This window comes from Bufo gargarizans, chromosome 7, assembly GCF_014858855.1.
Source record: "Bufo gargarizans isolate SCDJY-AF-19 chromosome 7, ASM1485885v1, whole genome shotgun sequence".
NCBI classification, from domain to species: Eukaryota; Metazoa; Chordata; class Amphibia; order Anura; family Bufonidae; genus Bufo; species Bufo gargarizans.
This window is the reverse complement of record NC_058086.1, coordinates 134,505,274-134,517,706: the sequence shown is the minus strand read 5'-3', so window position 1 is coordinate 134,517,706 and position 12,433 is coordinate 134,505,274. Positions and strand designations below refer to the sequence as shown.

The window sequence follows — 12,433 nt, the reverse complement described above, 5'->3', positions numbered from 1 at the left end:
GCGAACACTAGCGTGCTCGCTGGACTCGTCTGGGCAGACGGGAGGAAACCCAATGCGAGTAAGCGCAGATCAGTGACACGGGCAAAAAGGTTGGTAAAACTGGTCCCGTCGGCCCCCGAGCAACGCCGTCCCGTATCCACGCGGAGTGGGGGAGCAGATGGACAAACGGAAGGAACCGAAAGGGACCCGGCCAGCATCCAACAGACTCCAGGACAAGTTAGGCTAAAGTCCTTGTCGTTGTAGCCACCACAGGAAGGTGTTCTACAGTCCCGGTGTGGGGGCTTGAAGGGTAATCTTGACAGAAGAAAGTAGGCCCGCCAGGTTACCGAGAAGGTAAAGTCCAAGCAGGACCATCGCCCAGAATGGTAAAAGTAATCTGCACCCAGCGGGAGGACAGAATGCGGCAAACCCGGTAATAGGCACACAGCTAGTACAGCCAGTGTGAACAATGGAGACAGTATGAGGTCATAAGGAACACCGGGACCATCCATATGAACAACCATGGTCTCCCCAGAGGGGAGGGCAGTGAAGGAACAGCCCCTGAAGCCTGGCCGGGGCAGAAGCCACATCGGAGTAAAACTGTCCCAGGAGAAGCCAAAACAGAGCCGTCGAGAGAAAATAGCCGAGAAGACGGATGGCACCCTCCAACCGCAAGGAGGAGTGGGCAACAGGGAAGCCACAGGACCGCTCAAAAGCAGAACTCCACTACTCCGAGATGTCCGGCTCACCAATTCGCAGAAGGCGAATACCCTAATGAATCGAAAGTGGAGGTCCCTGGGACCTGGGTAATCGAGCAACCAAGAGAAGTTGGGCGACCTGCTCGAAAAGAGCGGCTAGAACATGGTAGCAAAACAAACTGAAGCACGGAGGGTGCCAAGAGGAAGGACTCAAACAAAAACGCATCCAAGAGGAGGAATGGCAACAGGCGAGGGAACCGTAATGCCGCTGGAGCCAACGTAGACTGCGAGGGACGCTGGAGACAGCACTCTCGACCATGTGACCGCTTGCGCTGGGAAGCAATGCCACAGGGTAACTAATGGGTACGCATCTAGGAACCACAAACACTCCCCAGGCGGAAGGGCCAACGAATATGGTGGATACCGTCACAACGGAAACACAAAATATACCCTCCGAACAGAGAATGGATACCACCCAGCTCGCTGCAGTAGAGAGCAATAGAGCCCGTCCAGGTCAGGTGAACAGAAAGATCTCTTCAGAGAAGAGTGCCAGGCCGGCGGCAATCACCGTATCCCAAGAGAAAAACGTCAAGTCGCAGGAAGAATGGAGGCATACGTACAAGCAGCCCCATAAGCAGTGAGAAAGCCAACCCACCTACGGAAGGAGAAGGCATACACGGCCCAACAACGCACAGAGTGCACAAGAGCGTCCGCCCACTGCGAAATAGTCATACAGCAAGGAGGGCCAGCCACAGAATCCACGGAAGTGCAAAGTGCAACCGGAAGGGGGGACATACACAAGACTAGTATGGCATGCGACGGAACGCAAGCAGTCCGCCCAGAAGAGAGGGCAATGTACTTGGCAAACATTGCGGGCAGCAAGCGTGCAAAGCCCGCCCCACAAGGGGGTGATGCCCAAGACCAGTACCTACTTCAGAGAAGTAGGACATACCATATTCCGCCCAGAAGAGGGCCATGCACATGGCCACACCGCATCCAGCAGGACGTCCACCTAGTGAAAAGGGGACATGCACAGGGTTATCCTAGCATTAAGCGAGTGTGCAATAATCCACCAAACACCGAATTTTGTGAGAGTACAACTACTCCGCCAATGAATGGGGACAAGTACAAGTCCAGCACAGCATATACAAGGACAGTTGTGAGTCCTGTGAGCGTACAAAAGTCCACCCATGGAATGAGGGGTGGTCACGCACAAGGCCAGCACCGTATCCAATGGGAGTGCAAGCATTCCACCCATCTTAGAGGCCAGCAACGTATCTGGTGAGAGTGCAGTATGCTGCCCAGAAGGGGGAGCCATGCCCATGGCCAGTATTGCAACCAGGGAGAATGCGAGCACCCCGCCATGGATGGGGGTCATGCACCTGGCCAGCAGCACACTGGCGAGAGAACAAACACAGTCAGTGAGAGTGTGTGTATGTTGCCTGAGGAAAGGAGACATGCCCATGGCCGGCAGCGAATCCAGTGAGTGCCATACACCGCCCACGGAAGGGGGAACATGTATATGGCCGGCAGTGGATTTAGTGAGTCGCAAGCATCCCACCATGGAAGGGGGTCATGCACGCGGCCAGCAACTTACCGGCGAGAGAACGACCCCAGTCAGTGAGGGTGTATGCATGGCGCTTGAGGGAAGAAGGCATACCCAAGGCCGGCAGCGAATCCAATGAGAATGCAGCATACCGCCTATGGAAGGGGGTTATGCACATGGCCGGCTGCCCAGCACCATAACCAATGAAGTGCAGTATTCCGCCTAAAGGAAGGGGGTCATGCACAAGACCGGCAGCGAATCCAGTGAGTGCAGCATCCCGCCCCTGGAAGGGGGTCATGCACAAGACCGGCAGCGAATCCAGTGAGTGCAGCATTCCGCCTATGGAAGGGGGTCATGCACAAGACCGGCAGCGAATCCAGTGAGTGCAGCATTCCGCCTATGGAAGGGGGTCATGCACATGGCCGGTATCAAATCCAGTGAGTGCAGCGTTTCGCCTATGGAAAGGAATCACGCACATGGCCGGCAGTGAATCCAGTGAAAGTGCAGCGTTCCCCTATGGGAGGGGGTCGTGCACCAGACTAACACCGTATCTGGTGAGAGTGCAGATTCCACCTATGGAAGGAGGACATGCACAAGACCGGCAACGAATCCAGTGAGTGCAGCATTCCGCCTATGGAAGGGGGTTGTGCACATGGCCTGCAGCGAATCCAGTGAGTGCAGCGTTCTCGTGCACATGGCCAACACCGTATTCGGTGAGAGTGCAGTATTCCACCTAAGCGGGGGGGTCATGCACCAGGCAAGCCTGCAACCCGAGAGAGTGCAGTATCCCGCCTAGGAAGGGGTTGTCATGCACATGGCAGGCACCATAGCTGGAGGGTGACGAATTCTGCCTACAGAAAAAAAAGAGCGCATGCACTTGGCCAGCGCTGTATCCCGGAGAGGGCAAGAACCACTTAGAAGGGAAACATGCACCAGCCGGGGAGTGCGACACCATGCCGCTCATGGAAGGAGCACGCATACAGGCGGCACTACTGAGATAAGGCTGCAGCGTCCTGCGCAGCGCACAAGAAATCCATTAGTTAACCATTTTATGTATTTTTAAATAAAAAATAAAGAAGTGCCACCATACAGGTGCCCAGCATAGAAGGAAGGGGGGGGGGGCGCCAGCCATATAGGCCCATCGGGAGCCGCCGGTACCCGAAGGGTTAACAGCCATCCAACCTGGAAGGGAGGAGGAGGCGGCGCCGCGATCCCCTGGGGGCGGGGAACCTCCAGGCGGGAAGAATTTGCGCCTGGAGAAGTTCCCGCCCCCTCCAACAGAGGCCGGAAGTTTGCGGCCTAGCAGGCCGTGAAGCCGGGGCCTAAATTTTCTGCGGCACCCGGCTGACCGGGGCCGCACAGGAAACCGGAGCGGACTGCCTGTACAAACCGGCCGCGGAAGCCCACCCCGCGGACCGGAAGTCAGGGGCCCGGGTGGAGCGCCGGAATGCGGCCCAGTAGGCCCGAAGCCAAAATTTGCGGAAGTCGCCGACGGCCGGCCGGAATCGTTGGAGCATCGTGCTCAAACCAAATGCCGGCCGCGGGAGTCTACCCCGCAGGCCAGAACAGTCGGGGGCCGGGAAGGAGCGCCGGAGTGCGGCCCAGCAGGCCGGGAAGAAGCGCCGGAGGTGCGGCCGAGCAGGCCGGGAAGTAAAAACTCAAGCAGCACTGCCGTCAGGAAAAGGCCCCCGGCCCAGAGCAGCGCATCGGTAAGGGGATGGGGGGACCCTGAGACCGGGTGCCTGTGCGGATGCGAGCACAGCGTTCCCAGGAGGGACGCTGATAAGTGAAGGGAGGCGATGTGGCTGCCCATTCGCAGCATTCTGTGGCTAGAATGTCCCATGAGGGCCAGAAGGGAGGAGAGGGAGCAGGGAGTAGATTGTCGCCCCGCAGCACCCCAGGGGCCAGCCTAGGTCCAGCAGTGACAGAAGGGTCCAGTGGCCCAGTATGGGGGGTCAGGCACGCAGGAGACCAGGGTGGGGGGTGGGGGACGTAGGGCTGGAGAAGCCACTCTCTCACCATAGTCGTCTTCACCCTCGGTCCATTCCAGCAGGGTCGCCCCTTCAGCTACTGGCACCGTAGTGGCAGGACGCTGGGAGAGGGACTTGGCGTGCGGGCGACCCTTGCGCTGGCGGGATGTAGGGGAGCTGGGCTGCCCTGATCCACCTTGTCTTCTGTGGGGGAGGCAGCAGTGCGGGTGACCGGCACTGGCGCAGCTCAACCCCGGGAGAAACAGAGAGGTCTAGTGCGTCTCTGTTGTCCCTGATGATCTGGAACAAAAAGAAAAGAAAAAAGTAAAAATCAAAATTTAAACAAGGAGAAAACAGCCCTGCAGAGCAGGGAGTGTCTTGCCTCCTTGGACACTAAGCAAAAAACTGGCAGTCTCTCTCTCCAGGCTGAGGGTATAGCTGATGGAGGAGGGGCTTAACAGTTTTCACTTAGTGTCACGCCTCCTAGGGAGATGAGCTATACCCAAGGTCTTCTGTGTCCCCCAAGGAAATTGGGCGAGAAAAGGTGCTATAACAGAAGCGGAGAACATCTCATAGGAGTGACTGCAAGGAAAATCATTGCAAAACTAGAATACAATAGCAGCTATGCTTTAAAACAATTATGACAAGTCAAGTTAAAGCTCATCTGTCATTTCAAGCAACTGTTCAGAATTCGCTGTTGCGTGTGTACATGAGGAACAACATTATATAACTTAAAAGGAACCCATCATCAACTTTATGCTGACCTCACTGAGGGCAGTATAAATTAGTGACATAAGTGCTGATGTCAGCGGTCTGTCACTCATGAGCTAAAAGTAAGTGTTTGCTGAGAACCAGCATCATAATCATTACAGCCCAGGCCTTGAAAAGAGTCAAATCTACCTGAGAAGACTCCTGGTTATTCCTAATCTCCTGCCCATCTGCTGATGATTGGCAGTTCTCTCCTAGAGAGAAAGGGAGAACACTAGGTAGAAGACTGTCAGTCTTCTACCTTCTCAGGAGGCCGTGACTCTTTTCCAGGTCCAGTCTGAAATGATTGTGATGTTTGTTCTCGGCGACCAACATACTTAAAGGGGTTGTCCGGGTTCAGAGCTGAACCCGGACATACCCTTATTTTCACCCCGGCAGCCCTCCTGAGCCTGGCATCGGAGCATCTCATGCTCCGATGCGCTCCCGTGCCCTGCGCTAGATCGCGCAGGGCACAGGCTCTTGTGTTTACAATAACACACTGCCGGGCGGTAACTTCCGCCCAGCAGTGTGTTCGGTGACGTCACCGGCTCTGAGGGGCGGGCTTTAGCTCTGCCCTAGCCGTTTTACTGGCTAGGGCAGAGCCAAATCCCGCCCATCAGTGCCGGTGACGTCACCGGGGTTCCTGTCAGCCCCATAGAGAGCCCCGGTACGTCACCGGAACTCTGAAAAATGCCTTTGCCCTGCGCGATTTAGCGCAGGGCAAAGGAGAGCATCGGAGCATGAACTGCTCCGATGCTCATGTCAGGGGGGCTGCCGGGGTGAAAATGGAGGGATGTCCAGGTTCAGCTCTGAACCTGGACAACCCCTTTAACTTATAAATGACAGACTGCTTAAATTAACTCACCTGTCTCTACTTTATTCTGCCGTTAGTATGGGCAGCATAAAGTTGGTTCCCTTTAAAGGCTATATTACACCTTTGCGGGCAATTTTTTTTATTACTGCATTGCACTTGTTTTGAGCTAAAAAGTCTTTGGAGCCCTTTTTTCTGTACATAGCCGAGATGCTCTAGAAGCAGCCTCTGATTTTCTCTCTTTACCATCAGTCAGGGAGCTGACAGGCTCCTTATCTCTGCTCTCGGACATTCCAAAATACTCATAGCTCAGTTCTGATCTTACTAATAAGAATGTGGATTAAAGGGTTGTCCGGGTTCAGAGCCGATTTGCAGAAAAAGCCCTGTCACCGGATTCGCTGAAAAAAATAATCCTTTTCCTGCGCGATTCAGCAAGGGAGAGCCTTGAAGCATGAAATGCTCCGAAGCTCATGTCAAAGGGGCTGACTGGGTGAAGGGGACCTGTCCGGGTTCAGCTCTAAACACGACAACCCCTTTAAATAAGTGTTTATGACCTCTTAGTAGTTTAGAGATAAGGTTTACTAGATGACCAGCACAAAGTGAAAGTACCAGTCACATTTAGAAAAACAGTTAACCCTTTGTGACAGAACAGCTTAATAATTTTTAAATAAAGGCCAATTGAAAATATGATTTTTAGCCAAAAATGAGTAAAATGCAATCAAATAAAAGTTTGCCTTTGAAGGTGTACATACCCTTTAAGCTGCATTTTTTTCACCAACTTTCTCCTCTGAAGCTCTCTCTCATTGTCCCTATTTTTTCCTGGGTAAGTGGGTAGAAACTGTCTGCCGTGCATGGGAGACAACATGGCAGCTAGAGAGGAGAACCTGTTCTGCCATCTCTGTAGCAAGAGCTCAGAAGTAGCACTGTAGCGGAATTGAGGGCATTATACTACAATACAAGCTGACAAAATAGGATTACTACAGTATTCAGCAGTGCGTCTGTGGCTCTGTCTCCCTTCAGCAGCTAACTCCCTACTACAGACTTCTATAGGCAGCATGTAACATGATTCACCCAGTACGTTGAAAGTACCTCCCGTCTCTCAAGACATAACTACGAACGGAGGAAGAATTATCAGTTCAGCAAGCTGGGTAGAGAAAAGAAATGAACAACATTTCTGATATTTTCTTTCTTTCTTTTCTACCGATTCATTTAAATCTCTTCCATACCTTTTCATCTGGTATTGTATTAGACATGTCAGATTGATGGATCATCGCAGGAATTCCTCCCAGGTCATACGCAGCATTCTGCACAAGACTGAAGTTTGCCTTCTCATTCTCCAGAAGTTCCTCAAACAAAGCTGAGGTTGTTAAACCTAAAGTGAAAAATAGATCATCTTCATAACTAATGTCACATAGCAAAAATGGCTGCAAAAACGGGTGTACAAGCAGCGCATTTTGGGGTCATAATATTGGTGTCAAGAGGTGGCTTAAGAAAAAGTGTCTACACATGTCTAGCAACATTTTGTGCTATAATATATATATATATATATATATTATATACACACACACACACACACACACACACACAAACAGTACAGACCAAAAGTTTGGACACACCTTCTCATTCAAATAGTTTTCTTTATTTTCATGACTATGAAAATTGTAGATTCACACTGAAGGCATCAAAACTATGAATTAACACATGTGGAATTATATACATAACAAAAAAGTGTGAAAAAACTGAAAATATCATATTCTAGGTTCTTCAAAGTAGCCACCTTTTGCTTTGATTACTGCTTTGCACACTCTTGGCATTCTCTTGATGAGCTTCAAGAGGTAGTCACCTGAAATGGTCTTCCAACAGTCTTGAAGGAGTTCCCAGAGATGCTTAGCACTTGTTGGCCCTTTTGCCTTCACTCTGCGGTCCAGCTCACCCTAAACTATCTCAATTGGGTTCAGTTCCGGTGACTGTGGAGGCCAGGTCATCTGACGCAGCACCCCATCACTTTCCTTCATGGTCAAATAGCCCTTACACAGCCTGGAGGTGCGTTTGGGGTAATTGTCCTGTTGAAAAATAAATGATGGTCCAACTAAAACGCAAACCCGATGGAATAGCATGCTGCTGCAAGATGCTGTGGTAGCCATGCTGGCTCAGTATGCCTTCAATTTTGAATAAATCCCCAACAGTGTCACCAGCAAAGCACCATCACACCTCCTCCTCCATGCTTCACGGTGGGAACCAGGCATGTAGAGTCCATCCGTTCACCTTTTCTGCGTCGCACAAAGACACGGTGGTTGGAGCCAAAGATCTCAAATTTGGACTCATCAGACCAAAGCACAGATTTCCACTGGTCTAATGTCCATTCCTTGTGTTCTTTAGCCCAAACAAGTCTCTTCTGCTTGTTGCCTGTCCTTAGCAGTGGTTTCCTAGCAGATATTCTACAATGAAGGCCTGACTCACACAGTCTCCTCTTAACAGTTGTTCTAGAGATGTGTCTGCTGCTAGAACTCTGTGTGGCATTGACCTGGTCTCTAATCTGAGCTGCTGTTAACCTGCGATTTCTGAGGCTGGTGACTCGGATGAACTTATCCTCCGCAGCAGAGGTGACTCTTGGTCTTCCTTTCCTGGGGTGGTCCGCATGTGAGCCAGTTTCTTTGTAGCACTTGATGGTTTTTGTGACTGCACTTGAGGACACTTTCAAAGTTTTCCCAATTTTTCGGACTGACTGACCTTAATCTCTTAAAGTAATGATGGCCACTCGTTTTTCTTTACTTAGCTGCTTTTTTTCTTGCCATAATACAAATTCTAACAGTCTATTCAGTAGGACTATCAACTGTGTATCTACCTGACTTCTCCACAACGCAACTGATGGTCCCAACCCCATTTATAAGGCAAGAAATCCCACTTATTAAACCTGACAGGGAACACCTGTGAAGTGAAAACCATTTCAGGTGACTACCTCTTGAAGCTGATCAAGAGAATGCCAAGAGTGTGCAAAGCAGTAATCAAAGCAAAAGGTGGCTACTTTGAAGAACCTAGAATATGACATTTTCAGTTGTTTCACACTTTTTTGTTATGTATATAATACCACATGTGTTAATTCATAGTTTTGATGCCTTCAGTGTGAATCTACAATTTTCATAGTCATGAAAATAAAGAAAACTCTTTGAATGAGAAGGTGTGTCCAAACTTTTGGTCTGTACTGTATATATATTATACTTGTGCCTCTGGTCAAGGAATAGTAAATATACCCATAGCTGTTCATTAGAGGCATTTTTCCAGGAGTCAATTACTTATGACCCATCTTCAAGTTAGCTCATCAATACCAAATCAGTGCGGTTCAATTGCCATCACCCCCAAAGATCAACTATTTACAGAGGCCATAGCACTCTGATGAGCACTGCGGTCTCTTCCTAGGCTTGTGGCATTGTGGTTCATTGGTCACGCATGGTCTTTTTGCAGACTAGTCCCTTTTAAATGACTGGGCCTGGGCTGCAGTACCAAGTTGCACCACTATACAATGTACAGCGCTTTGCTTGGTGAGCAGACAGGAGGCTGCAGCGCTCTTCCAATGGATAAGTCACCAATATTGTACTCCTGGAAAACCCCTTTCACCAAATGATGTAAAAACATACAGAAAATATAGCTTACCTTGCTGATACGTTCCTGGCCACATATCTAAAGAGCTATCCGAGTCAGAAGAAGAATTCAGTCCTATAGCTCCAGTTTTGCTACACTCTATGGTCTGACTTGTCTGCTGACGTATAGCAGTCAATGGTATGTAACTTGGGTGGTAATGATTGATTAGGTAACAGAATACTCGACCATCAGAAAAGGAAACTGTGAAGTTTTCAACCTATAAGAAATAATGCAAAATCTGTCTGTGGATTTATTAAACGGTTTGCACAACAATTTATTGGATTGAAAAATGCTGACTTTTGGAATTTACTCGCTAAAAAGAAGGTTATGAAATATGTACAACTAGATCATTCATACAAACAGGAGGCATTCAATAGCCAAAATGACAAATGTGTGCATTACACTTAAAGGGGTTGTCCGCTTTTTATTTTTAATCTTGATGATCCATCCTCAGGATAGGGCATCAATATCAGATCAGAGGGAGGCCAACTACCAACACCATGCCGATCGTATGAGCGCTGCCTTCTCCTCTGTTTACCTGCTCGCCATCACAACAGTGAGCAGGTGGAAGTACAACTAAACAGTCCCCATTCACTTCTATGAGAAGGCTCCGCCATATTCACTTACAGTATAGAGCCATTGTATTGAAGTGGAGGGGACGGCTTTGTTATAATTACATCTGCAACGGTGAGCAGGTAAATAACGACGCACTATACTAAGGACAGGCCATTAACCCCTTCCTGATTGCCCCACGTAAACTTACTTCAGCGGTCGGACATTTAAAAATTGGCAGCCGCTTGCGAGTGGACGCCACAGCCACTGGTTTTAAACAGCAGGCACTCAAGACTAATGTATGCAATTGACAAAAAAATAACATAATATATATATATATATATATATATATATATATATATATATATATATATATATATATATATATATATATATATATATATATATATATCCCGGATGTAGAGTGAGTGCGCATGCGTGTGTGTGTTCATGTATATACGTACGTACGTACACACACACACACACACACACACCACCCCCACCCCTTTCCTAAAATTAAAAAAAATGCATAAATAAAAAATGAACATTCTGGGCATCACCATGTTCAAAAATGCTTGTACTATTAAAATATAAAAAATATGGCGAAACAGAAAATAAGGAAAAATGGCTAATTCGCCTTTTTTTGGTCACTTCACCTCCCACAACAAAATCTGATCCAAGAGTCCTACGCACTTCAGAATGGGATCAATAAATAGTACAGATCACCCCGCCAAAAAAAATAAAAATGATAGATATAGATATATATCTCTCTATCTAATATCTATATCTATCTAATATCTATATCTATCTAATATCTATATCTATCTAATATCTATATCTATATCTATCTAATATCTATATCTATATACACACACACACACTAATTTTCTGTATTGAAATGGAAGAAAAACTGTACATATGCGGCATCATTGTAATCGTACCACATAGCAAACAGTGTTAAAAAATATAAAAAATAAAAGTATAACAATAAAAAAGTGGTGGAATGGTGTTTTGGTTTTTTAAAACTCCACCCAATTTGGAATTATTTTCCACTTCCCACCACATTGTACACAACCGTAAATGGTGCAATTGGAAAGTACCTCTTGTGCCATAATAACTATGTGAATGGAAAAATAAAAGTTATGGCTTTAGGAGGGACAATCACCAGATCTTGAAAGAGTTAGAGGGGTATTCCCATCATAGACAATTGGGGCATATCGCTAGCATATGCCTCGATTATCTGATAGGTGTGGGTCCCAGTGGTGGGACCTGCACCTATATCGAGAACGGAGCGGGGAGCGCCGTGGTTGGAGGACCCCAGGAAATTTCCTGGGGTCCATCCACCACAAAGCGCTAATCCCCGCCTCTCTGATAGAAGTGAATGGGAGTGTACGGCGCATGCGCGGTCCATGCTCCCATTCATTTCTATGAGGCCGACAGAAATAGCCGAGCTAAGGCTCGGCTATTTTCAGGGGCCCCATAGAAATGAATGGAGGGCGGCTGCGCAGGCACAGTCCGCCCTCCTTCACTTTCAGGGCTCCGTTCCCGATATAGATGCGGGTCCTAGCGATATTCCTCCATTGTCCGAGATGGGAAAACCCCTTTCATTATCAATGGCTGGAAACCCTGTTATCAGACTAGATCTTACCTTTGCACTATAGAAGGCACATACTGCATTAACCCACTCCATAAGCAGAAGGACTCGTTCACTGTAATTGTCAGGAGAAAAAGCATTGCTGTCCCGTTTCTTCGAAATTGCTGGTGCAGTAGAGGCACGGAGGGCAGCCAGCTTTTTCTGCACAGTATAACTGTGTCTTAGAAATGTTATTTCCTCCTTTAAATGATCAGTATTGAGCAAGACATCCACCTAGACAAGTATTAGCACGCATTAGTAGGTCCACAGGTTAAGCATATAAAATACACACAACAGATATTAGTCTTTAGTGGCAGTAGCCATTCCTCACATCTCTTTAGAAAGATTTTCCAACTCGCTAGGATCCAGAAAACTTGGTAAATACATGTGGACATTTAACTGTTTGGCACTGGCCAAAAGCCACAACCTATTGTTTTGTACCAAAGGGTGCCCATGCTCTGCCAACAAAAATTCGGTGAGAAAGCAACTGTCTTCAGTCAGCCATTGTGAGAAGAAGTGCTTTGTGGTCAAAAATGTCAAGGTATGAAACCTCTTGCACTTCCTCCAAAAGTATCAGCAAGCAGTGACGGAGCTCTGCCTAGCCTTAGTACAACAGGTATATGGACAGTAATTCATATAGTTTCAACCTGCCGACTTCTACGTGTTACAACGTTACCATTACTGACTGGTTAAAACAAACATACTGCATGTTGAAAAAAATATGTTGGCACAGTTTTTTCATTGAACATCTCTGTAATACGGAAGTCTGAAGGAGACCTTATTCAGATACACAATGGTTTTCTATAATTACACGGTTCACGTGGGACACTTGTAGGTTCTTAATGGGGTACTCCTCTC

General features: G+C 48.0%; 1 protein-coding gene across 1 annotated transcript in view; it reads right to left on the bottom strand.

Moving 5' to 3' along the window:
• Positions 1 to 12,433, bottom strand: part of ASPM (assembly factor for spindle microtubules) — an 89,259-nt gene that overhangs the window by 39,233 nt on the left and 37,593 nt on the right. Inside the window, 3 exon segments of the mRNA XM_044300822.1 lie at positions 6,978 to 7,123; positions 9,403 to 9,607; positions 11,591 to 11,809. Of these exon segments, the coding sequence (XP_044156757.1) occupies positions 6,978 to 7,123; positions 9,403 to 9,607; positions 11,591 to 11,809 (570 nt within the window).